The 26,362-nt window shown below is 39.9% G+C and overlaps 1 protein-coding gene across 1 annotated transcript in view; it reads right to left on the reverse strand.

Annotated features, from left to right (window-relative positions):
• Positions 1-26,362, reverse strand: part of SLC9A9 (solute carrier family 9 member A9) — a 591,760-nt gene that overhangs the window by 206,513 nt on the left and 358,885 nt on the right. Inside the window, exon 12 of the mRNA XM_054481518.2 lies at positions 7,443-7,596. Coding sequence (XP_054337493.1) covers positions 7,443-7,596 — 154 coding nt within the window. The remainder of the gene's footprint in view (positions 1-7,442; positions 7,597-26,362) is intronic.

Raw genomic sequence — 26,362 nt, forward strand, 5'->3', positions numbered from 1 at the left:
CATTGTCTTTGGTGTGTGCTGTTTAGGCTCAGACACATGCCTATACAGCCTGATTTTGGGCTCTAAAATTTATAGACAACTTTATAGGGTCGCTTTCTCAAACTCCCTTCTCTCTACAATCTTCTCTACATTTTCTAGCTTCCCAAAGCCCCTTTTCCTGGTCCTCTGGCTAAAAACTCAGAGTTTTAATTTTCCCACAGTGCTGCATATTTTCTATGATTTTCCCATAATATTGCACCTGTTTGCAAGGCTAATCGGTGAGAGGATTAAGAGAAAAAAAAATACAATGGGAATTCTACCCCATGATCTTAGGACCAAAGTTCTTCTGGTTGATATTTTAGGTGCCTTTTTAACTGTTGCTGCCATCGTCACCTGCCACCTTATGATTGCTGGGATTGGGGAAAAGAGAATGAAGAAAACAACAACAAATCCAAGGCATATGTCCACTCTTCTGACCCACAAATGTCCCCTTTCCTTCATCTTGTTCCAGAAACAAAGAATTTCTCTTGTAGCTCTCTCTCTCTTTCTTATTTTATAATTCTGGTGTTAAATTGTCTTTGAGTCCAGGCCAAGAGGTTCCAGAGAGGAAACAAAATGAAAACTCACCACCAGTTCAATAGTACTCTGAATTCTGGTTTATTCCCTGAATATGCCCGCTACCACTTACTTTTTAGAATCCTTGTATAACTGCTACTTGCATTTTGTTCAGTGTTTTTAGCTGCATTCAGAAGGAGAGAAAGTGGGTGGAGTAAGTGTGCTTACTCCATTTTGATCAGAACTGGTACCCTTCTCCACAGCCTTTGAATAACAAGTTCCATCTACTGCATTCAAAATCACTTTTTTTTTTTTTCAAACGTTGGCTGTTACCTAAAGTACAAATACATCTATTACTTAAAGTAAGGACACCATATTGGATAATGCTTTATGATAATAGGCTAATAAATCTTCTTTAATAGACCAGAATGTCCATTGTTTGGTAAACTTAGTAAATGAGAGAAGCTTATTGATGTTGATATTCTCAAGAGCACCTTCAGAGAAGACGACTAAGAACATGGCTTGTGGAGGATAGCTGGCAGTTGTGGAGTTAAAGACTGTTATCTCTGGCCCTGAGACAATTTGGCACGCAGAAATAAAGCGTATTAAAGAACGCAGATGGCACTGAAAGCAAATTTAGGAAATGCTAATTCATAACAATTGTTAAAAACCTAGAATATTTTTAGGTTAAAAACAAGTTACTACAGTTATCCAATATCTCTAATGTAACAAGTCAAACTGATTGATTTAAGCAATAAATATTTAGATTTATGAAATGTATTGTAGAAGAACATAAATAAAATAGAACATACTTTTAAAAGGCAGTATCAGGTATGGAATATGTAGTATAAATCTACATTCAAATGAGTAAACTGGTTTTCCATGTTTCATGAGAGAGCATATTTCTCAGGTCTGTGGATTGATATAAATTGATACAAAGTATACAAATTTGCACAAAATCACTACAAAATATAATACAATCAATACAGCTTGATGAAATATTACAAATTAAATATCTAAGAAGTTCCCAAGCAAAGATTATTATGTTAAGAAGGAGATAGAAGCATGTTTTAGAAATAATCTTTTTGAGCTATTGGATAATATAATCCTTTTTGTGAGCATTTTTCTTTAAGACGTTTATCATTTTAAATGCAGAAATAGGAGTTGCCTGTAAAATTGGTGAGTCTAATTACTATGGAAAATGGACTAAACCTTCCAGAGACTATTTCTATTTCCCATGTATACCATGCTTTCATAAATATAATTAATTAATAATAGTTTATATGTGTATGTGTGTCAGGGGGACAATAAAATAGTATTTGGGTAAGAAAAGGCTCATAGGTATCTTCTGGGTACTGTTATAGCAATATTTGTTGAGCACTTATTGTGTGCCCTAAATTCTGTACACACAGAATACTTAATCCTTATAATGTTCGAAAGTGGTAGATATCATTATTCCAATTTTACAAATTAAGAAATTTGAGGCATAAAGACATTAAATTTATTGCTCAAAATCCTACAGCTTTAAGAGAGGGAGGCACAGTTAGCACCTGCTCAGTCTAACTCCAGAGTATATGTGTGTATTGATAGACTACATTAACATAACAATGAAGCAAACTGTTAAACCCACATGAAACTTTGAATGCTAGAAAGGAAACCAAACAGAACACAATCAATATTAAGATAACTTAATTATATATATTCCTCCATTGTATTAAATTAACATTTCCTCACCTCAGTAATAAAGGAAGTCTGTATGTAAGCAGATATATTTAACTCTGCTATTATTTAAGACTTAAAAATATTACTAAGGACAGTTCTCTTTTTATCTTTGTATACATATTTGTGATGGCTGTTATCTTAAAACTTTGTAGCCAATGGGTATAAACAATAAATAAATCATTTGAGGATGGCTTTTGGTCATAAACCAAAAATTGAATTTAAATATTTAACTAAAATATTGATTGTGGGCTGGTGTGGTGGCTCATGCCTGTAATGCCAGCACTTTGGAAGGCTGGGGTTGGAGGATTGCTTGAGCTCAGGAGTTTGAGATCAGCTTGGGCAATGTAATGAGACCTCATCTCTGCTAAAAATAATTTTAAAAAGATTAGCTGGGCATGGTGGTGCACACCTGTAGTCTCAGCTAATTGAGAGGCTGAGGCAGGAGGATCGCTTGAGCCCAGGAGATCAAGGCTGTGGGGAGCTATGATTGAGCCACTGCACTCCACCCTGGGTGACAGAGCAAGACACTCTTAAAAAAAAAAAATTAATAGTAGAAGCATTGCACTATCTAAAAGTTACTCACTCTGCAATAGACGTAAGTCAATGTATGCAAACAAATTTTTTTATTGATTTGGGGAAGAGGCTGACGGCAGGATAGTTTGGGATCCTGAATAGGGTTGCGAGATGAGCGTGAGGGTAACAAATTCCTATAAGTCCTGTAATTCTAAATTCCTGTAATTGAGGAAGACAATCTTCTCCACTTGGCTACTTTGGACTAACCTCATTTTATTTACCCGTAACTGTCCCAGGTCAAAAAGAAAACCTGCACTGAAGAATTTCTGTGTTGTATGAGCCAGTCAGCCCAATCACTTGCGATGCATGAAGATTTCCTGTGTTTGTTTTTAACAGGCATGTCTTGGTTTAAAAAGTACATCTCTTTCTTCAAATAATTTGTTAATCAGGGTAGATTGCAGGCATTGAGAATAAGCTCATTTATTCAGGGTGCCAGAAGAATGCACTAGTTGGGTGTGCAGGCCCTAGGCTTAGGCTCCCCAGATTGGAGCCTGGTTCTGCAGCCCGGCGGTGGTGTAACCGTGGGCCACGGTGGCAGCTGTCAACCACCCTAGGAAGCGGCTACTATCATCATCCCCATTTTATAGATTAGAAGCTGAGTCACAAGGAGGTTATATACTTTGCATTTTATTATCTGATATCTGGCACAGAGTAAGCACTCAATATAAGTCAGTTATTATTGTTAGAGTGTTTAGAGGTCAAAATTTGGAAGCTGTAAAGGTTATCTTGTCGAGGGCACTTTTCTAATGTCAGCTGGGAGACAAGTTCTGTGTTAGTCTGGCATTCAAGGCCTTCCACACTGTGATTCAGATATTGTGAAGAGATGGGTCCTACATTCTCATTTGGGGAGTGCAGGAAAGGTTTGCACTGTGGTATGGGCTCCATTCTCATGAGCTATTTGCTGAAAGTTTCTTGGCTCCATGTGGTGCTCTACCCTAAGCCAAGAATGGGGTTACCACCTCGAAGCTTATTATCTGGTGCCGCTGCCAGAGAGCTCTGCCCTGTGGTCTTTAATGTTTGTTTGTAAGCATGTACAACCATTTGGTCGATAATCTTGTTTACTGGCTTTTGTAGGGCAGAGCCTAACACCTTTGGTCTTTTTTGTTTCCTGGCTAACAGCAGAGCTAGTCCTTGGAGACTCCTGTTGGGTTTTCCTCACCGCCAGTATTAATGTAGTCCACCGCCAGTATTAATGTAGTCCACAGAAAAGACTCTGGAGGAGTCTTTTCCTTTTCTCCAGAATTTTAAAAAGCAAAGGTTTGATTTATTTTCAATGCTGCATTACAAACATTTTATGATTATTTTTAAAAAGAAAAATACAACATCTCCAGGACAAGAAATTTGAATGGTGCTTATGACAAGACTCAATCAATGGAAAATTTGTTTCATATATAAAGATCATTATTTGTTTCTCTAAACATAGGATCATTACCGTTTTAAAGTCAGTTCCATCAAAGTGCAATTCATATTAATACTATCAATTTTTGCCTTATATAAAACATTTTCTTTGCATCCTACTGTGGTAGTTTGCGGCTGGATGGCAAATTTTATGGGGATTAAAAAAAAACTAATTCAAGTACATATCACATAATTTCAGAGAAAAAAATGTAGACTCAAGAAGGGAAGGCCACGTAAAGTAGATAAACAAATCACATTCCATTTGAGGGTGTTTGGGTTCATTCAATATCACATTTGTCTTCGCGTCTCTTGGGTTTCTCCATTTATGTCATTTTATTAAAGCTCCAATTTACTTACTTCGTGGTGTTTTTGGAGAAGAGTCTGACAAGAAAGTTGGTTAACGAGATGTAGCTCTGTAAACAAGCAAAGCCTTGCTAAATAGAGTCTAAATGATGGGTGACTATGAGTTTAAAGCCATAATGGAATTGAGAATTTCTTTGACAACATTATAAACCACGGTAGGAAAGTGGAGCATATGATGGTATCACTGCAAGTTAGTGTGTATTTGTACACACACAGTGACATAGTTTTATTCTTTAATGTTTATTCTATTATATCCTATTTCCTGCCCACTGATCGGTGCACAGTGACTCTTCCTCTTTAAGTGAGCCCCTCCTCCCTTTAGTATAGGTGCTAAGGAATCTACACTGCAGGCTCAGGTGTGCCTGGCCCTTGGCAACCGCAGCCACATCTGACAGTATCAATATTAGCTCCATCTCTACTAGGGGTAGGAAGTCTAAACCAGTGGTTCTCAAAATGTGGCCCTGGGACCAGCAACAGAGGCATTTCCTGGATGTGGTAGAAATACAAACTCTCAGGCCTTGACCAAGACCTACTGGATGAGAAACTTGGGGTGGGGCTTAGCAATCTGGGTTTTAATGAGCCCTCTAGGTGGTTCTGATGTTCATTCAAGTTTGAGAGCCATTGGTCTTAACTTTTTCTGCCCTGTATCTATCTGTCTGGGTTTACTTCCTGGGTGCCCACAAATCTATGAACTTCAGTTTTTCCCCTTTAGTTTTCTCATGAATGGGTCTCTGGTCTCTCTGGGTTTCTGTCCTGATGTCAGATTTATACTCTAGTTCCCAGCTGAGATCATCACCTTGCTCACTAGACTGGAACCCTGTCAGCTCAATTCCCTAAACACATCACAGTCCTGCCTTTACCCATCTCCCTCCTGACTGGTGGCCAAGTCTGGCACTGAATTGGTTGAGCCATTTGGAGCCAGTTCCTGCTGGGGCATTGCCATGACCTGGCTGCCTCATGCTGTGCCCCCTGGCAGACTGCCATAACACTGGCCAGGCTGACTACCAGGCACTTCACCCCTGGACACCATGGTTCACACCAGTATCTTTCCTTTCTTACTAGGCCTTGTCCTATAACCTGGATAACTGTCCTAACCTGTTTAAAGCCCCACTATAATACTCCCCTCTGTCTGTTGAACCAGATATTAAGGGGCTGCATAAGTTATGACACCTATTTGAAGTCAGTGGATGCTTTTGGAAAACACTTTAAGAGAGTTAGGTAAATACTTTAGGATAAAACATGTTACTGATTTGGGAACAACTTCTTTTGGGGTAAAAAAAGAAATAGTAGAAAACAAATTATATTTTATTGCTTTAAGGAAATTCTGACATCACTACTTTATGTTCTGAATATTTGAACTCACCTAATAGTGTATTCAGTACTTGTATTTTGTGGGGACCAGCATCCTCTAACTTGGTTTCCAGCATCCTCTAACTTGGTTTCCAAGCCCTAATTTTTCCATGCAAGGATCTACCCTATTGAATTTTGTTTTCCAGAAACCTAAACACACCACTGTCTTACTAACAGTTCACAGGAGACTCAGTGCTATAGAGTTTAATGCAATCTGTGTACTCATCCATGGGAGCCTACAGGTAACCACCACTGTGAAAGAAATTGCAAGTCACATTTATGTGCTTAGGAAGTAATTCAAGAAGCATTTCAAAACACTCGCTATTCACCTTTAGTCAAAGCCTTTTTATGTGTTTAGCAATATTCACAGTACTTCAGGAAGTCCTTTTTTTCCTTGAATTTGGTTCAATGCATAACCAGTTGGCCTGGTTTGAGCATAAGCTTTCTTATACTAAACTTGTGAGACCTGCAGTAAATGGTTAATGAAAGTGTTTACATTTGTGGTTGTATTCATTTAACTTTTCATGAATTATGTATTCAATCCTACTATGTGCCAGGCACTATACTAGGTGCTGTAATAACAGACTCTTGACTGTAAGAATCTTCTTGGAAGTCCTTTTCTAGTCAGATGGATCTTTACATGTTGAATGCAGTAGGTATAAATCTGTCTTATAGATAATGGGTAGGAATCAGGAAGGGACTGCATGATCATCAAAATGTATAGATTTGAGAAATAAAATGTGATTTGCCTAAAGCACTATTGTTACTTTCTGGGATATGAAAATGAGGACCCAGCTCACAAGAACATTAAACAAAGACAGCCACACTTTAAAATAGATTTACCCCTTTTCACAATTGACACCAGCTACCCGTTTTTGTCAAATTGTCTGCTCCTTCCATACTTCAGGTTTATAGCAATCATCTTCCAGAACTGCTTACTGGAGGGCCACTGACTGAAGCCTTTATCCCCTTTTCCTGTATGAAAGTGTCTAACTTGTGTCTATAGCATCCCTCTGGCTAAGCATATGGCTCACTAAGCAAGTATGTTTAAGCATTTCCTATGTCCCTGTTTCTGTTGTAAGTGCTGTGAGGAATTAAAAAACAATAAATTCACTTTATCCTTTGTATTATAGATTTTTCTGTATCAATCCTACTGGATTGTATCTTGAGGACAAGACCTGTGTCTTATTTTTGTAAACTCCATAGTATACTGCATTGTACTGAATACAGATTGTTGAATGGAAGAATTGATAGATGAATAAATAAATTTCTAGGGACAGACTATAAACAGACATCATCCTAGGATTTGGAAGCCTCCTGGAAAAGTCAATGCGGTTGGTACTATGTCATATTGTTTCACCTTATGAGTGAAGGTCAACTTGACTGCTGGGAAAGTTAGGGTAGGACCTGCCACTGTACTATTGACTAAGTCAGCAATACCGGAAATTGAACAGCGCAGCCATGCCTCATAATGATTTCCTTTGCTAGACGGTGTCACTCACCTGATCTGAAGCCAAGTCAGCATGGGGGTTGTTCCTCCTCCAAATACCCAGACAGTGAAGAACACGAGGAGCAGCGTGGTGGTAAACATCATTTGTTTGGGCTGAGATTCTGTGTTCCGAATAGCTAAGGCAAATGCGATCGCTCCTCGCAAACCTTGCAGGAAAAGCCAAAGGAGAAAATAAACACCTTGCAGGTGTCTTTTTCATTTCAATGGATTCATCTTTACAATTTGCTGACACAATTTTTAAAATCTTTTTATTTTGAGATAATTATAGATTCATAAAGAGTTGTAAGAAATAATACAGAAAGACACTGTGTACTATTTCTTCAGTTTCCCCTCAATGATATCATGCAAAACTATAGCTCAATATCTCAATCAGAATATTGACATTGATCCAGTCAAGACAAAGAACATTTGTGGCTGGGTGCAGTGGCTCACACTTGTAATCTCAGCACTTTGGGAAGTTGAAGTGGGAAAATCACATGAAGTCAGGCATTCGAGACCAGCCTGGGCAACAAAGCAAGACCCTGTCTCTGCAAGTTTTTTTTTTTTTTTAATTAGCCAGGCATGGTGGCATGTGTCTTTAGTCCCAGCTACTCGAAAGGATCACTTAAGCCCACAAGTTCAAGGCTGCAATGAGCTAGGATTATGCCATCAGTCTGGGTGACAGAGTAAGACCCTGGCTCTAAAGAGAGAGAGAGAGATAGAGAGAGAGAGAGAGAGAAACATTTCCATCACCACAAGGATCCTTCACATTGCCCTTTTATAACCACACCTACTTCCCTCCCACATACTCATTCCTTAATTCCTGACAACCAGTAATCTATTCTCTGTTAGGATGATTTTTGTCATTTCAAGACAGTTATATAAATGGAACCATGCAGTATATAGTCTCTTGGAATTGCCTTTTTTTAACCCAGCATAATTTGCTGGATAATTATTCAGGTTGCTGAATTATTGATAGTTGTTCTTTTTATTACTAAGTAATATTCCACAGTCTGGATGTTCTACAGTTTATTTAACCACACATCTATTGAAGGGTATCTGAGTTGTTTTCAGTTTTTGGTTATTACAAGAAAGGATGCTAAAATTCACATACAGATTATTGTGTGAACATAAGTTTTCATTTCTGTGAGATATATGCCCAGGAGTACAATCACTAGGTAGTACAGTATTTGCATGTTTAGGTTTTTAATAAATTACTCAATTGTTTTCCAGAGTGGCTGTAACATTTTACATTCCTACCAGCAACATATAAGTCACCCAATTTTTCTGCCTCCTTGGCAGATTTGGTGTTGTCACTATTGTTCATTTTAGTCATTCTGATAAGTATGTGGTGATAGTTTATTGTGGTTTTAATTTGCATTTTCCTAACAGCAAAATGGTGTTGAGTATTTTAAAATGTATTTGTTTGTTATCTATATACCCTCTTGGATGAAATGGCCCTTCATGTCTTTTTCTTATTTTTAAAAATTGGATTGTTGAATTTTTTATTGTTGAGTTTTGAGAGTTCTTAACAATTCTACATAATAGTCCTTTGTTGGATGTATGGTTTGCAAATTGACAATCCCACTCTGTAGCTTGTCTTTTCATCCTCTTAAAAGAGTCTTTTGCAGAGAAAAGTTCTGAATTTTGATGAGGTCTAATTTGTTGATTTTGCTTTTTATAAATTGTGCTTTTGGAGTCATGTCTAAAAACTCTTTGCCTAGCCTTAGATCCCAAAGGGTTTTCCCTATTTTTTTCTGAAAGTGTTATAGTTTTACATTTAGGTCCATGATCACTTTGAATTTCTGTATAAGGTAAGAGGTTTAGGTTGAGGTTCATTTTTTCACCTGTGGATATTTAACTTCTTCATTGACTTGCTTTTGGAACTCCATCAAAAGCCAGCTGGGTATATTTGTGTGGGTCTATTTCTCAGTTCTCTACTTTGTTCCATTGATCTATGTGTCTGTCCTTCTTCTAATAGCACACTGTTGTAATTATTGTAGCTATATAATAAGCCTTAACATTGGGTAGAGTGATTCTGCCCACCTTATTTTTCGTTTTCACAATTGTTTTAGCTATTCTAGTTATTTTGCATTTCCATAAAATTTTAGAATAATATTGGCTGTATATACAAAAGAAACTTTCTGGGAACAATTACTTTTTAAAAATCAAATGTGTCAGACAACAAAGAAAACTAAGCTTATGGACCACTGAAAATTAAATAATTAAATGACATTTAAAATTACTCCAGAATGATTACATAGTTTTACAAAATCTATAATCTAAACTAGTATATTAAAACCTGTTTTTACTTATTTTACTTTTTGTTTTGTAATAATAGGCTAACTGCATTTTATGAATCCATATTAAATATATTTGCAAGAGGTATTAAAGATGAAGGGCTGGGCATGGTGGTTCACACCTGTAATCCCAGCACTTTGGGAGGCCGAGGTGGGTGGATCATGAGGTCAGGAGTTTGAGACCAGCCTGGCCAACATGGTAAAACCCCATCTCTACTAAAAATACAAAAATTAGCTGGGCGTAGTGGCACACACCTATAGTACCAACTACTTGGGAGGTTGAAGCAGGAGAATTGCTTGAACCTGGGAGGTGGAGGTTGCAGTGAGCCGAGATCGTGCCATTGCACTGCAGCCTGCATGACAGAGTGAGACTTCATCTCAAACAAACAAACAAACAAACAAAAAACAAATACTAGAACTTGAAATCGAAATGTGATGACACTAATAAAAATAGAAATATAGACTTGGAAGAAGAGTAAATAAAAGCACAACTAGTAAAGGAAAGGAGCTAAAATGAAAGGTCTCTCTTGGGTAACACACGACATGCAAGACATTTATAGTCCCTGTTATATTGTGCAATAGGACAAATAAAGATTTATAATGACAGCTAGTATAAGCCAAAGAGGTAGTGATTTGGTTATTTTTGTTGAAAGGTTTGAATCATACATATACAATCTCGATGATCCACTTTTTATAATATTTATTACAGCATCTAGGTTTCTAAATTTCTGAATCTGTATTCGTACATTAAAGGAATTTTAAAAAGTAGACACAGGGCAGAATGAGAAAAACTATAACCATCCTGGTTTTTGTTTCTAGGTTCTCAACTTAGAATATAATGCTCCTTTCTTATCTCCATGCTGAGACTATTCAAGAGACAAGTGGCATAACACAAGATCCACAGGATTCGACTAGAAAGACTTAATACGTTTTGCCTGAAACAAGGAAATCTCCGAAAGAGAGAAGAACATGCACTCTGATTATAAAATACCTTCAAGGAACAAAATGTAATGGAGGAAGGAAATTATTCTAAATCTCCATGTAGACATGGAAATGGCCTATAGATAAGGAAGATAACATTTGAAGTAGATATTAATAAAAAAGTTCTTACATGTCAGAAATTCTGAACACTCTTGAGATGGTTGTACTCAAGAAGAAAAGTCCCCACCAGAAGTATTTGTGTGTTCACACCCAGCTGGGGATAAGAGTGCGGATATTAATAACCCTTAAAACTGGTGACTATTTTAATAGTGTTCTCAACAGGAAATACAAATGGGATCATTAAGGAATGAGAACTCAAGGAAACAGTCGTACAATAGACTTCTGTATCTGAGGAGAGAATTTATAGGTCATGGTAAAGCTCCTAGCAGTGTTTAATCACAGTACAAGATTGGAGCTAGAAAGTGAACTTTCCGGCTGGGGGAGGGGGTGGCTCACACCTGTAATCTCAGCACTTTGGGAGGATGAGGCGGGTGGTGGATTACCTGAGGTCAGGAGTTCGAGACCAGCCTGGCCAACACAGTAAAACCCTGCCTCTACTAAAAATACAAAAAATTAGCTGGGTGTGATGGTGGATGCCTGTAATCCCAGCCACTATGGAGGCTGAGGCAGGAGAATCGCTTGAATCTGGGAGGCAGAGGTTTCAGTGAGCTGGGATTGCGCCATTGTACTCCAGCCTGGGCAACAAGAGCGAAATTCTGGCTCAAAAAAAAAAAAAAAAAAGAAAAAGAAAGTGAACTTTCAAATTTCTCGTTTCCTCAAGCTCATAGTGATAGAAATGTCCATAAAGCAGCACCATGGCAAAGTATGTAATGTTAGAAATATTAGACAATGAGTTGCTAAGTATTAATAGTTCTTATTGATATAAATATTTTTTAACTTTGTGTCTTTGTGACAAAGACGAGAAACTAGAATAAAAATTAAAACTTGCAATAACATGCCTACTATCAACTATTTCATGCTGGATATTAAGGGCAAGGAGGTAAGCAATCATTAATCTTACTAAGAATGTTTAATAATGTATTGTTATTATGTTAAACTAGGGTAACTAGGCTCTTAAATCTAAATTATCTATACATGAGCAATTCTTGGTTTAAAAATATACTCAAATATATGTTATGCTGAGTTCTGAAAAAATCTGTACCTATATATAGAACACTCCATATTTACAGGAGATGCAATGTAGAGATTTCAGAAACAAATGGAAAAGTACAGCCACTATCTCGTGGCAGGTTGAGAAACACTGTTAATTGGGGCCAAACCCCAAGATGTTGAAAAGAGGATGCCTTCTCAATGTTATAACCACCTAAAAAAACATAGATACAGGGTGTTTTTAGAGATGGGATCATCTGTCCATAGCCCTGGTAACATGTGGCACACACACCACTGAGGCACTGGAAGCACGGGGCTGAGAATGGTGAGGCTTCCGGGTGGACAAAGTGAAGCTAATATAGAACTCCAGACGAGGTGGACTATTGTCTATGTCCTACTCATCCTTTATGACTCTGAAGTTGCTTATCACACATTTGGAGCCTAGATAAATGTGAAACCAATGCTTCATTCATTGGTTCATTTAATGTGTATGTATTGATTACCTCCTATGTGGAGGCTCTGGGCATACTGATCCTATCTTCTTAACGCTATGGTTTTGGGCAATAGAGGATTTTAGGATTGAAATAGATTATTAGGGTACCAGCAAAATACTAAAAATGAAAAATGAATATTGACTTAGGATTTTCTTTTTAGCCAAACATTATTTCCTAAAACACAAACCATTTCTCTTAAAAACTCAAGAAATCTAGAACTTGTCAAAACTTGTGTTTTGTATTGTTTTATGGATACTCTGAGTTTGAGTCTTTGGGTTTTATCTTTCTTTTTCTCTTTGTTTTGGCCAACTAATCAAAATAATTTTATACTTTTGAGGGTTGACAGAATATACCATTTCATTTTAGATGGGTTTACTTTGCAGAGATTTTGACATATTTCATATGCCCAGTTGGAAATTTAGCATCACCTTGGGGAATAAAGGAATTACCTGCAATTAAATGCGGTTTCATTTAAAATTGGCCTCTAAGGGATTCTTATGTTAATTATGTTGATGTTCTATTCATAACAATAGAAAACTATTGAACCAAGGAAAGCTTTCTAGCAAGCACTCCTGCTGCAGAAAATGTGCAGCTTCCTGTTTATCTTCAAAGGGCAAAAGTGAAGCTTTTAATCAATTACAAATTTGCAAATGTGTTCTGAATAGGTGAAGGTCAGACATAACTAAACTTAAATCACAGGAATATAAATATCTCTTAGGGCATCTTGATTTAAGGTGCAAAGCAATAAACTAAAAGCATTTCCTGAGCACTCACTATATGCTAAGCTTTATCCCAGACACAGTACAAGAATGACAGAGTTTGGCTGCTCTGTTCCAGTGTTCATGGTCCTACAAACATGACTCTTTTAAAAGGTAAACTGTAAGAAGGTGTATTAGAGATGCAAAAGAGGATACTCTGAAAGTATAGTTTGATGAGGAAAAAGATTGCTATACCTCATGAGGGCCCAAATCGTGACCATCGTCATGAACTGATGTGCAGCATTTAAGGCACTGAAATAAATGGTGAGGCAAAAGAGACCTTTGCGTACATAATTTTCTACGCCCAAATCTTTTTTTCTCATCTAAATTTTCTCAGTTCTTTCTCCTATAACCCTTACCAAAACTTCACTGAATTCCAAGTGGTCTTCAGAGCTCAAATGAGACACTGTTTTCTCCACAAAGCCTCCTCTGACATCTGGGTCTGGGTTAGGCTGGGTTATATTCCTAACACAGTCCATGTTTGCCCTATCAGAGCCCTTATTACTGTACCTTGCAATTGGCCAGTTCTGTTGAGCTGTGACATCTAAAGCAATACTAAGCACACAGTAGGCACTCAATAAAGATTTGTCCAACAAATCAATGAATGGATGAATTTTCTGATTCTTCAATAATGTCAGGTTACATACGGAAAAGTGATTGATACCGCCTAGATTAATGTAATGGTTTTGGAATAGTTTCTACAAGTTCAGTTTCTGCCTTTTTATTATTTATTGAGATCCTTTAAAACCTTATTTTGAGAGTCAAGAGTTCTGGTATCTGCCCTCAGGCCTGCCCCACAGGCCGCATGCCCATAAGCAGGTTACCTCATCTAGATTTCTGTTACCTCATCTCCAAATAGAGGTTTACAACTAGACTTGTGTTTTCACTAGAAGTGCACATCAGAATCACGTGGAACTTAAAAATATATGTAGTCACTCACGCCAGCATCCCGACTAGAGATTCTGATGCAGCAGAGGACGAGGTATAAGACAGCCCAGCTCCTCTCATTTCCCAATGCACCACCTTGGCCCAAGACCCATCTCACAACCTGCCTGTGCCCCGAACCATTCTCTGGTTTTGGCCTCAAGCATCTATTCTCTTCTTCTTCCAGTCCATCTTGTTGATGTTCCTTAGAACAGCTTCCTCAAAACCTAGCTTTATGAGGTCACAATTCAACTCAGCAAGCATAACCCAGTAGCTTCCCACAGCCCAGAGATACCTTTCACTCAGGACCCCACCCTACTTTTCCTGTTTACTTCCTCTTCTCCATTGAGAACTTCCATAAGCAAGGCAGGTTTCTCTCCTCCCATAAATGACTGTTATCCTCACCTCTGTGCCATGGCCTCACCATTAATTCCTTGCTTCAGCGCTGGATTTCTGCCTTTCCTTTGTGCTTCTCCAAACTTCACCCATTTGAATGATCTTTCTTCCCTCATCCCACTCCTATGAAGTTTTCCTGGAATACTTTAGTCCACTTTGTTCTCTCTTTCTTAGAAATCTAATGAAACATACTGCCCATGCCACTTGCATTATTAAATCATAGTCTGAAATGAATCAGTACTTTAATGTGGTCTTTTTCTCCAACTCCCAATTTTTTAGAAGTTTGGAGTTATATCTTCCTTACATAGTTCTTATGTCTTTCATAATACCCAGAACACAAAACTCTGTGAATGCTTTCAAATTGAACTACTGTAGTGGTTTCAGGTCCTCTAGATATGGGATGGTGATATTAATATATTCATTCACTGATTAATTCATTCAGGCTCCAGGTGATAGTGGCAAACAAGACCTTAATTTAAAGGTGCTTCTAGATTAATTATGTCAGGTGGTACGAAGAAAACCAAAGTAGGGTAAGGGGATAGAGAGTATTTATATGTGAGGGGAGGGATGTTAGCATGGTTAGGAAAGCCTCTCTGGTTAGGTGACATTTGAGCAGAGAACCTAATAGAGGGAGAAGCCATCTGGGTATCTGGAGGAAAATCATTCTAGGCTTTGGGAATAGTAGGTGCAAAATCCTGAGGCAGGCCTATGCCTGGTGTGCTTAAGCTGTGGCAAGGAGGCTGGTGTGATGGGAGCAGGATAAACAGGGTGGAGCTGGGAGGCAGTGGAAGGAGATAATGCCAGAGAGGTGACATAGCCAAATCATACTGGGCTTTTGAATAGCAAGGCTTTTGAATTTTATTTTGAGATAGTAAACTTTAGGAAGGTTTTAATGCAAGATAGTGATAGGATCTGTTCTATGCTTAAAAACTCTGACTCTGATAGGAAAACAGGCTGCTGATAGGAGGCCAGTGAGGAGGCTGCCTTGTTAGTCCAGGCAAGAAGTGAATGCAGATCAGACCACTGATGATAGCATGGCAGGTGCTGAATGTATGTCAAAGGTTGATATTTGTTGATGGGTCAGATGAGGGGTATGAGAGGAGAACTCAGCCCTGGAAGAATTGGGAAAGCCCAGGGAAAGAGCATGTTTGGGTGTATAAGGGCGATCAAGGGTTGTGTTCCCACTTTATTACGTCTGAGCTGCCTATTAGTCTTCCAAGCAGAGAGGCTGAGTGAGTGATTAGATATGAGTGCGGAGTTCAGCGGAAAGGTTAGGATCTTTTACTGAAGAGAGTGGAAAGATATGAGGATAGCTGGAAGCTTGTAAAATGTAGGAAGATGAAGTTTATTTTGAAACAGGTTTGTTCTTGCCTTGAGACCTTTGTACTTGCAGCTTCTCCCACCTGCAGTGCTCCCCTGAGTCATCCCTTGGCTGTGCCCATCATCTCAGTCCTCAGAAAGGCTGCCCTGACCATCAGACCTAAGTGCTCTCACCTTCACCCAGGTTTCTTGTTTTTTTTTTTTGAGACAGTCTTGCTCTGTTGCCCAGGCTGGAGTGCAGTGGCACGATCTCAGCTCACTGTAACCTCCGCCTCCTGGGTTCAAGTGATTCCCTTGCCTCAGCCTCCTGAGTAGCTGGGACTACAGGCACACACTATCACGCCTGGCTCATTTTTGTGTGTGTGTGTGTTTTAGTAGAGACAGGGTTTCACCATGTTGGTCAGGATGGTTTCGATCTCCTGACTTCGTGATCTACCCGCCTCGGCCTCCCAAAGTGCTGGGATTACAGGCGTGAGCCACTGAGCCTGGCCGTTTGTTTTTCACTGCACTGATCACCATCAGAAATGACCTTGTTTATATTCTGGTCTTTAAGATCTGTCTCTCTATGCTGGAAAGTACGCTTGGTAAGAGCTGACCTCTGGTTTGCTGCCTCTGCTGTGGCATTTCCAGAGCTAGACGGTGCCTCTCATAGGGTAGGTGCTCTGCAAGCATTGGATGAATGCATAAGTGAATGGATAAGAGGAGGTCATTTTTGTGTTTAAAAGTACAATTAGAGGCCGGGCGCAGTGGCTCACGCCTGTAATCCCAGCACTTTGGGAGGCCAAGGCGGGTGGATCACAATGTCAGGAGATCGAGACCATCCTGGCTAACACAGTGAAACCCTGTTTCTACTACAAATACAAAAAATTAGCTGGGTGTGGTGGCAGACACCTGTAGTCCCAGGTACTCGGGAGGCTGAGGCAGGAGAATGGCGTGAACCTGGGAGGCAGAGCTTGCAGTGAGCCGAGGTTGCGCCACTGCACTCCAGCCTGGGTGACAGAGCGAGACTCCATCTCAAAAAAAAAAAAAAAAAAGTACAATTGGAACCCAAAAGAAAATGAGCAGTAGATGGACAGGGATGCAGAACTGTCCCTGATAAATGGATCTATCCTTTAAAAGAAAAGTCCTTTAGATGCATTATTTTGCTGCCTGTCTTTCCATTTGGGACATAATCCATTGCAATTCCTTTTTTTCCCCTTTCACTTCAAATACTCTGAAGAAGTTGATTTAAAAGATTTAATACAGTCTTCTTATTAATCTGTTAAATCAGACCCTGGTTTGGGTCTAGAATTGAATTACATTTCATTTTTACCCCTACTGGAATCCTGTGACTTTGCAAAGGGTACCTACTTTAAGCAAAAATGCCAGTCTGATTTCAAAATGTTCCAGGATAATGCAATCTTGCTACGTGGTTCCATTTTCAGTTCAACATCATTTTATCACATGGAAGTGAAGCCAACAGATTGTTTTCAGTGGGATAATTTTCTGCATTCAAAAATAAATTGAGTTCTTCTGGAAACTAAGCCTGTGTTAGACAAGTAGAGCTTTCCCTCATCTCTCTTCCTGAATTTGAATCATTTAAACTTAAGGCTACTAAGAAGAAATGTGATATAACTTCTGTGTATTTTTATGTAAAGAGAAGTTTGTTTTTAGAAGCTCTGGGTAGCCAGAAAGGGTAGTTGTAAATAGGATTAGCTCTGTCACAACTCTGAAGTCAACAAGCATAGATGCCTCTGGCTTTGGAAGTTTGTTTTTACGTGGGTAAGATGGATGTAATAGTAAACTGCGGAATAATCAGAATAATCCTCATTACTAGCTGAAATCTTCAACAGAGAGTTACAAGAGAAAGGCTAACATAGATCAGAAGAAAGTCAACATTCTGGGAGTAGTACCCAACTTACTTATGGGCAGCTTGTGTTCCAAAGATCAATTTATCAATTTTCTGTTTAGGTCAGTGTTTTCTTTTAACTGGAGTGATTTTGATTCCTAGGGAATATATGGCACTGTCTGGAGATAGTTCTCATTGTCCACAAAGTAGGAGGGAGGAGTGGGGAGGCAAAGGTGCTACTATTATCCAGTTGGTAGAAGCCAGGGATGCTGTTAAACATTCTGCAGTGTTCAAGACAGTCTCCACAACAAAGAATTATCTGCCCCAAATGTCCATAGTTGCTGGGGTTGAGGAAACCTAGCATAGGTTTCCAATTTGGATCTGGAATTGCTTTTTCCCATGTGACATTATAAATAATGAAAATATTCCTACTGCAGAGGGCTATTTTGGCAAATATGGCTATCTATCCACCAAAATCTATTCTTATATAGTCTATGACGTACTGTTATAACTGCATAAACTATATTTTCTATAGCAGCTCTTGCAGCTAGGTACAGCCACGTGACTGGTTCTGACCAGTAAAATGAGAGCAGAAACGGTGTGAGTCACTTCTGGTCCAAGGCTTTTAAGCAGCAGCTTCTTATCCTCGGCTTTCTTTCGCCTTTCACCAGCTGCATATAAATCATGAAGTGGTTCATAAACATTAGCTATATCAAAATCACCTGAAGGGCTTCTTCAACAGCCCCCTCCGCCCCCTCCCACCACCCAGATTTCAGGGCTCTATTCTGAGAGTGTCTGACTCAGGAGGTTCGTGGTAGGTCTGAGAAGCTGCATTTCTGACAAGCTGCCAGGTGATGCCAAGACTGCTGCTCCATGGACCACACTTCTAGAATCCTTGTCTTAGGGAGTTCTGAAGTCGTAAGATGGAAGCAGCCTTGTTATATTTGAATCACCGTCTGTAGGAGAGGCATCCCCCCAACCCCACCCAGTTCCATGTTAACATCAACCCTGGCTTGTGACATGAGCCAGAAAGCAATGGCTACTGTGATTAAACTGTTGAATTTTGGGAGTCTGTGTGTCACAGAAGCTTACATTATCCTATGGTTCTGCATCTTCCTATGCTATGTGTCTCTGTAGAATTACAGAATATTTTTCAACAGCTGAGGAAGTAGATGCTGGGAGAGCACTTATCCTAGGTTATCCCTATTGACTCACCTGTGACAAAGCTCAAAAATCATAGAGCAAGAATGTGAGTTCTAAGGACAGTTGAAGAAAATCTCCTTCGGCTTCCCTAGGCAAAGGGTCAATCCCAGGCAATCTGTTCAGCGGGTGTTCAGCCTCTTGCCCACTCCCTAACTTTCTGTGTCTTTCTCTTGCTTTATCTCTGCCCCTTTCTCCAGCATCACTGGCACTTGGGGCCTTCATCTGGCTCCAAGTTCTCCCCAAGCTACCCTAATCTAAAGTAATGTTTTTGACTCTCCAGTGGAAACTTCCATCTCCTTGGGCAGCCAGAATGAGCTTCATGCCAGGAAGAAGGCAATTGGAAGAAATCTGTTAAGGAAGGATAGCTCACAATCCTTCCTGAGAGGAGTGCATTTTAAATACTTGTTAACACACATGCTTTCACTTCGACTTGTGGCATTTAAAACAGCTTCAAGAAAGTACAGTGAAATGTTTCAGCCACTGTAGGAAAGGTGGTGCGAGTGACCAGGTTTCTCTAAAAGGAGGGGAAGCCTGTGAATGACAGGCAGGGCACACACTTGCCCTGGGGTCTCCTCCTTCCCTCACATGGAACCCCCGGTCCTTGAAGGTGCTTCTGGAGCAGTCTTCCAGGCAGAGTCAGCAGGATGCTGGGAGGTGGGGCTGGGATCCTGCCCTGCTCACAGAGGCTTGGTCAGTCTGGGAAGGACTTGGCTGACAAAGCAGCATTTGAACCTCTCCAATATATCAGAACTAATGAGGAAAATTGTTAAATTCCTTAATGACCCTATGGATGGATACTTAGCACAAGGCATTTTAAAGTGTAACTGCTTCTTGCTCATTTGCACATATAATTTATTTGAGTCAATCTTACTGACTTCTTTTGAACTCTATCCACAAAACCTGAGGGCAGAATTAGAGGGATTTGTGCCTGGCACAGAGAGACTAATTTTTTGAACATGGTTTGCTTGTGTTAATAGTTTTCTAAGGTTTTGTCTACCCAATGCCAACATCAGCAAGCAATTAATAAATAAATTCAGGCAGAATACAGGGAAAATAATGTAGTCCATTTGTTTGCCTCTGTGGACATGTTAATTTGGTTAAAACTATCAGATATTTGTGATATCTGTGACACTTTGGATATCCTAAAAATCTAAATGTACACAGAAGGCTCCTGAACACAGGGAGAGGTGACACACATTCTGGACTGTCTTCTTTTATTACTCAGTTCTCTCAGAGGCTGGCATGTTCCTGTTGTCTGCACCACCTCAATACATAGGACGGTCTGATTATCCACAAGATCTCGCTAGTTTTTCACACTCAATAAATGTCTAAGTAGATTGTGACAATTTATATGTGTGAACTTGTTGGGGGTGGGGGAACAATATATTTTACTCACAGTAACTGGTATTTTGAGTCACAACATTTTTTATTTTTTATCTTTATTTTTAGAGACAGGGTCTCACTCTTGCCCAGGCTGGAGTGCAGTGTGTGATCATAGTTCACTGCAGCCTCCCACTCCTGGGCTCAAGTGGTCTTCCCAACCTCAGCCTCCTGAGTAGCTGGGAGCACAGGTGAGCACCACCTCCCTGCCTAATTAAAAAAAATTTTTTTTTTGGAGAGATGGGGTCTTGTTATGTTGCCCAGGCTGGTCTCAAACTCCTGGCCTCAAGCAATCCTCCCGCTTTAGCCTCCTGAAGTGCTGGGATTATAGGTGTGAGCCAACATGCCAGGCTTGAGTTACATGTTTTGTTTCATGTATTGATGCCAGGAGTAAGTCACTGCTGGAACTAAAAGTAAAATATCAATGATTGTCCTTAAATGGAGGGAGGAGAGCAGGAGCCATGGGCCTTTGTCTTCTACAGGGATGTCACTAGCCCTTAGCTTTTACCTCAGGCTGTCCTCAGCAGTGATTTGACAGTCCAACCTTCTTTGGAATAAAACTCTCAGTCTCTGAAAGAATGTTTTCATGACACCAGGTGTGAGATTGAGTCCTATCTCCATGAAAGCACTAAAGGCTGTCTTGTCATCTCTGGTGGTTAAAGAAAGTAAAAGAAACTCCCATTGTGAGTATCTCCTAGGTGGCAGTCCCTGTGCCAGGCATATTTTAAATATAGATTCTAGTTTGGTTTTCAACATTGACCATTTAAGGTAAGTATTAATATCCCCATTTTACAGCCTAGGGCACTGAGATTTGAACGGGATTAATCACACAGTTCCAGGTGGATGAGCCAGCTTCAAAGCCTGAATTCACTATACTTCATCAAAACAGTAGTTCCCATCTAAAAAATATTGTGGTGTGCCAAATAGCAAAACCTAACTGAATGGTTAAAGATGCAAGAGCAGGTAATTTTTATTGTAAATTTATTCTGGAGCGAAGTGAAGAATGATAATGCTTGGACTTAATAACGGGAGAAAACAAGTGTATGGGGCAGGCCACAGTTCTAAGCTATTTCTCAGATATTCTGAATTGATCATAATCACATAACCTTTTCTCAGCATTGGAGACTGTGAGGACTTAATGGGATCTGCAATTCATATGGGTCTACTATACTTGTCTGCTTCGTCACAGCAATGCTGCTTGTGGTTATTCATTATCCAAGATGACTTTTCCTTGTGATTGCTTGACACAGTTGTTAAAACATTTTTTTTGTGGCTCATTTCCTGCATAAGCTGGTTAACCCTATCCCATCTGGAGATCTCAGAAGACCTACTCCCATTGCTTTGCTCACTAATGCCTGCCCCAAGCTGCATGGGGCACCACCTGGGAGAGATGGGGCTTGATGGAAGTTCATCTTCTTAAATGGAGAAAGTCCTGACCTCTGCCCCATTAGCTTATTAGTGGCCTTGTACTGGTGAGGAAGAGGCAGTGGCATAATTAAAGACACAAATATGCCTAGGGTAGGAAGGAGATGTAGCATGGGAAGTAAGAGAACACCGGACTCTAGGCAAAGGGGCTGCAAAGAGGTAAGCTTGGACAAAGGATTCCTGAGAGCACGATGGTGTCAAATGGGCTAAATCAAGGGAGGGAAGGAAAGAAAAGTCCAGCTTTTAGAGGAGCCCAGACTCTCAGCTAACTCTTGTAGATATATTTAAAGAAATCTTTTTTCCTAAGCTGAAGTTGAGTTTAGCCTGATTCTTGACTGAGTGAACTGTAATACTTTAGTTGGGTATATCATTCATTCACCTATTTATATACCAAATATTTGTAGAAGCCTACTCACCTTCAAGTAGCGTGCTGGGTGCTTAGGTGTAGAGATAAGCATTTTGGATTCACTAAGCTTCCAGTCTAGAGGGAGTACAGGCAGGCAAACTAAAAATCATGGTACAGCATGATGACTACTAGGGGAGGAGAAGTATTGGGTGCTATGGAAACAGATGAGAATGATACAAACCCAGACCAGAGAAGTTACAAAGGCTTCTTATCAGAAGGGATGTCTAAACTGAGATCCAAAGAATAAAACAAATAAAGTAAGTGAGGGTGGGTGGATGTGGAAAGGGTTCCAGGCATAAGGACAGCCTGAGCGAACAGGGAGGAAGACCTTAGCATGCTGAAGGAACCACAAGAAATTCAATAACTAGATAAGCAGCATTATGCTGATCAGATGGCAAATGGAAGAACAAGAGGCAAGGCTGGCATCTAGGAGGGTCTAAAGCCAAACAGCATGAGATGGGAGAAATGTATTGAAGAGAGAGGTTCAGAAGAAAAACCATGAATTGAGATTATGTTCTGAAACATGCTTCTCAAACTTTCACGTGCACATGAATTACCTGGGGATCTGTTAGAATGCAGATTTGGATCCAGGGCTTCTACTAAGCTTCTAAGGGATGCCAAAGCTGCTGGCCTAAGGACCACACTTTTGGATATCAAGGACCAAGAAAGCATGGAAGTGTCCCCTTTACATGGGGACTGGTAATTACTGTGGGATGGTCCTGCTAGCTTAATGGAGTTCCATTAGCCTGGAAGTCATAGACATAGATTCTTATTTCTAGGCACTGCTGAAACAACGACCTTGGTTCTTCACTTGAGTTCCATTTATGTTTCCTTTCTGGCTGTCATTGATGTCTGCTGGATAAGGTCACTTTGGGATCAAAGTGTCAAATTGGATTCTCACCATGGCTTGATCAGTTGGTCACCCAAAAGACACTGGGAAAGGTGGTCTACACCTTGGCAGGGGCTTTTAAAACCTGTGCTTCTATAGAACACTGGGGTTCCATGAGCTGCAGAACAGTGCTCCACAAAACTTGAGTAGCAATGGCAGCCTTTTCACAATTGAGAGGGGAAAAAAATACATGTTCTTGAAAAAATTTTCTTAAAGTTTGTCTTCCATGCCTTTTTCTTAATCCTTTGATGTCAGCAGCTATTTGAATGTGAATGAATGCTAGTGCACAACAAAATGAGTCAGGAACATTAATAGCACAGCCTGGCAACAGTTGGTGCTGTTGTTTCATGGTTATGTGAGCTCATGGATGAAGCTTTGTATAAATCCATGTACTGTGGTGACATTTTACTGGTTAAAACTTTTCATAGTTGTTGTGATAGGACATATTGGGGTTTCAATGCCTTCTCAAAAGTGCAGCAGAAGTCAATGAATTTGAGAAACAGTGTTTGCTGACATATCATCTGGCTCCTACAACCTTCCCAGGTGCTTTCCTAAACTCCCTCCCTGTTAGATAAGCTCAGCAGCTCTGCACCCTGGTTTTTTAGCTCAGTAGTTCACAGTACCCAAGTCACAGTGGTTTCAGGAAGGCTGCCAGGGCTAAGTTGGGCTTGGCATTTCCCCTCCTTCCAGCAACTCCTGGTTATTATTTAGTTTTAAATTAAATAAAAATTGCAGCACATAGATTTGAATTAAAACAAGTGGACTGATCTTTGTAATATGCACCACATCAATAGGAAAGCTAATTTGTGCAAAGCACATCTCCTCCTTTAATTTAAACAACAGAGTGCTGCCTTTTTGGTTTCAAGTGAACTGAGAGCTGAGGTGGGGCTGTTCACTCGTGGCATTAACTAGGGCTATGCTCAAGAGCAACAGCAACAGTTTCAGGGGAGCTTAGCATTCCTCTTAAGCCCTTTGTGCTGAGTGTCGCATGATATAGCAGAGCAGTTATGGCCTCCTGGCCTTGAATTTAAAGAAGGTCTTAAAAATGTCTCAGGGTAAGCTCCCCTAATCTTAACTGCATTGGAGATACCAAGATCAGAATTTGCATTATTAAATACTTCTCAAGACAGAGGAGACAGATTCCTGACCTTGACACCCATGTGGCATTTTCATGTTCCAAGGCGTCATGTGTGTAGACGATTAGTCTACAGAAAATAAATCAGGTGAGATTCATGCTAGGTGAGAAATTCAGTGTGGACCCTGACAGTCACTTCATTCAGTTTCATTGGTTTTAGAGGTAATAGGTGGAGGTGGGGGTGGAGTGTGGCAGTTGGGTCATCCATGAACAATGTGAGCTTTACTCAAAAACATTACTGAACTGGATCCATCTACACAGCTTCAAGCTCTTGCTTCAATGCTCACTAAAGGCCTTTCTCACCACCATGAGATGAGTCAGAAGTAGCTAAATCTTTCTTAAACTGTCACCTCCAGGTGCATCCTGATTTGGAGGCAGGTCTGCCTCAGGTTTTGTGGGGCCTGAAGCTTATAAATTTTGAGGCCTTTTTTAAAGAAAAATAATACAAAATATCTTACTTATGCAAACTTTATATGCTCATCAGAACACACTGGTAGGGCTCCTCTCAGGATCTTGGACAGGGCAATGTGAAAGGGATCCTAAAGCTTAAGTTTATTAACTTCACAGAGAATCCACTTCTGCTTGGAAAGCTTCTCTGCCCAGTGCCACAAAGGAATTAAGAAGTTGAGGGTAAAGATAATGGACAAGCATTTATCATATGGGTAGATGTCACTGACCAAGACAGAAATTTTAGATTCTTATTTGGTCTTTGAACCCCTGAGGTGTGCTGCCTTACTGAATCAAACTTGAGCCAAGCCCAGCTTTCTCTTAAGGGCAGGGCCCTCATCTTTGTCTTGTTCACACAAATACCTACCCAAGAAAGTGCATCAAGAAATGTCTGCTGAATGAATGACTATCTGGATGACTGTGAATGAGGAAATATAGAAATAAATTCACACTCCTTTTTTAGACCGAGTGTCATTGTTTACCTTCTCCAAAGAACTCTTTGCAAAATGTTTTGAGCTATGTGAAGAAAGGCTTCATCTAAACTTATTCATGAAGCAGGCCAACTAGATTGTGTCAGAGGGCTACTAAAGTCATTCTCTCATTGGATGAAAAAATACTCTAGTCATAATTAAGAAACATTAAACTATATTTATAATCAAATATTCTTTAAGGGGATTGGCTTTTTTCTTCTGGTTGAGTGGGTTTTGCTCTCACACACCCAGAAAAGGCTAGACAGTGTGTTGTTTGATCTATTTTGTTAACCTTCTCCTCTGGCTTATGTTACCTTAAGTTGACCTTTCAAGTGCTTTGTCTTCTGGAAAATATATTTAAAACTTTAGGACCTAAGTAATGTATAGCTATCAGAAGTCATGCAGAAAATCAAAGCTGAGTCTGGAGCATTCTCTTTTGAAGGAAAATACCACCCTGCGTGTAATGACCTCACCTGATACGTCACCTGATACCTGATGGGGGTCAATGGGTGCAGTGTAGATCCTGAGCCTAGGGCTGGGAGCAGGTGTCGTCCACATATTGTCTTTGTTGTGAACTGGATGGGGGTCAGGTTTGCATGAGGGACACGTTAGTCATGCTGGGGTTGGCCTGGATTAGAAATGACCTGATTTAGATTTAACTTTTGTTCTCATAACTTTGAAGGTAAATCTGAGGTTGTGTCATGTAGATGAGAAGTTTCTAAGCTCAAAGTCGAGATGCCTGGGTTCAACTCAGGGTTAAGAGATTGTGAGCAAGATACACAAACTCCCCATGTCTCATTGTTATTATTTTTTAATCTGTAAAAAGAGACCAATAATGGGATGCTGGGAACATGGCAGAGTAGGAAGTACCAGAAATTTGTTTCCCTACCTAGACAACTATTATACTGGCAGAATTTATATGATGTAACTGTTTTGGAATTCTGGAGTATATTGAAGGATTGCAACTTCTAGGAGAAGGCTTGGGAAGTAATTGTGGTTAATTTTGGTCAATTATAGTTCTTAGCACAGTAGCAAGTGTTCCAACCTTCACCCTTCAGCTCTGTGGCAGGCAGCTGTGCCAAGTGTTCCTGGAGCAGCTTGCAAACAGTTTGCAGAAGTCAGGGTGAGCAAAAAGGACTCTGTTCTCCAAATATCAAAAATCTGTGTTCTGATCACTAATGCTGGTTCTGATCAAAGAGATGCAGACATAATCACCGCCATTGTTGTTGCACCTTCCTTTATTGGGAAGCTCCTTCCCTTGGCTGAAGTGACTGTCAGGAGATTTAAAGGGCCAGCACCCTTTTAATTCTTTCACCTTTGATTTTCTTTTTCTCCTTTTGGAGGCCTGACATTAAAGATTAGGTCATTAAAAAATAACTACATATACAGAGAAATTAGGAAATGACTTTGCAAGCCCAAGGAAAGGCATGGGCTTAGAAAGGACCTGAGGAGACCTTATGTTTATAT

The sequence above is a fragment of the Pongo pygmaeus genome, chromosome 2, assembly GCF_028885625.2.
Source record: "Pongo pygmaeus isolate AG05252 chromosome 2, NHGRI_mPonPyg2-v2.0_pri, whole genome shotgun sequence".
Classification (NCBI taxonomy): domain Eukaryota; kingdom Metazoa; phylum Chordata; class Mammalia; order Primates; family Hominidae; genus Pongo; species Pongo pygmaeus.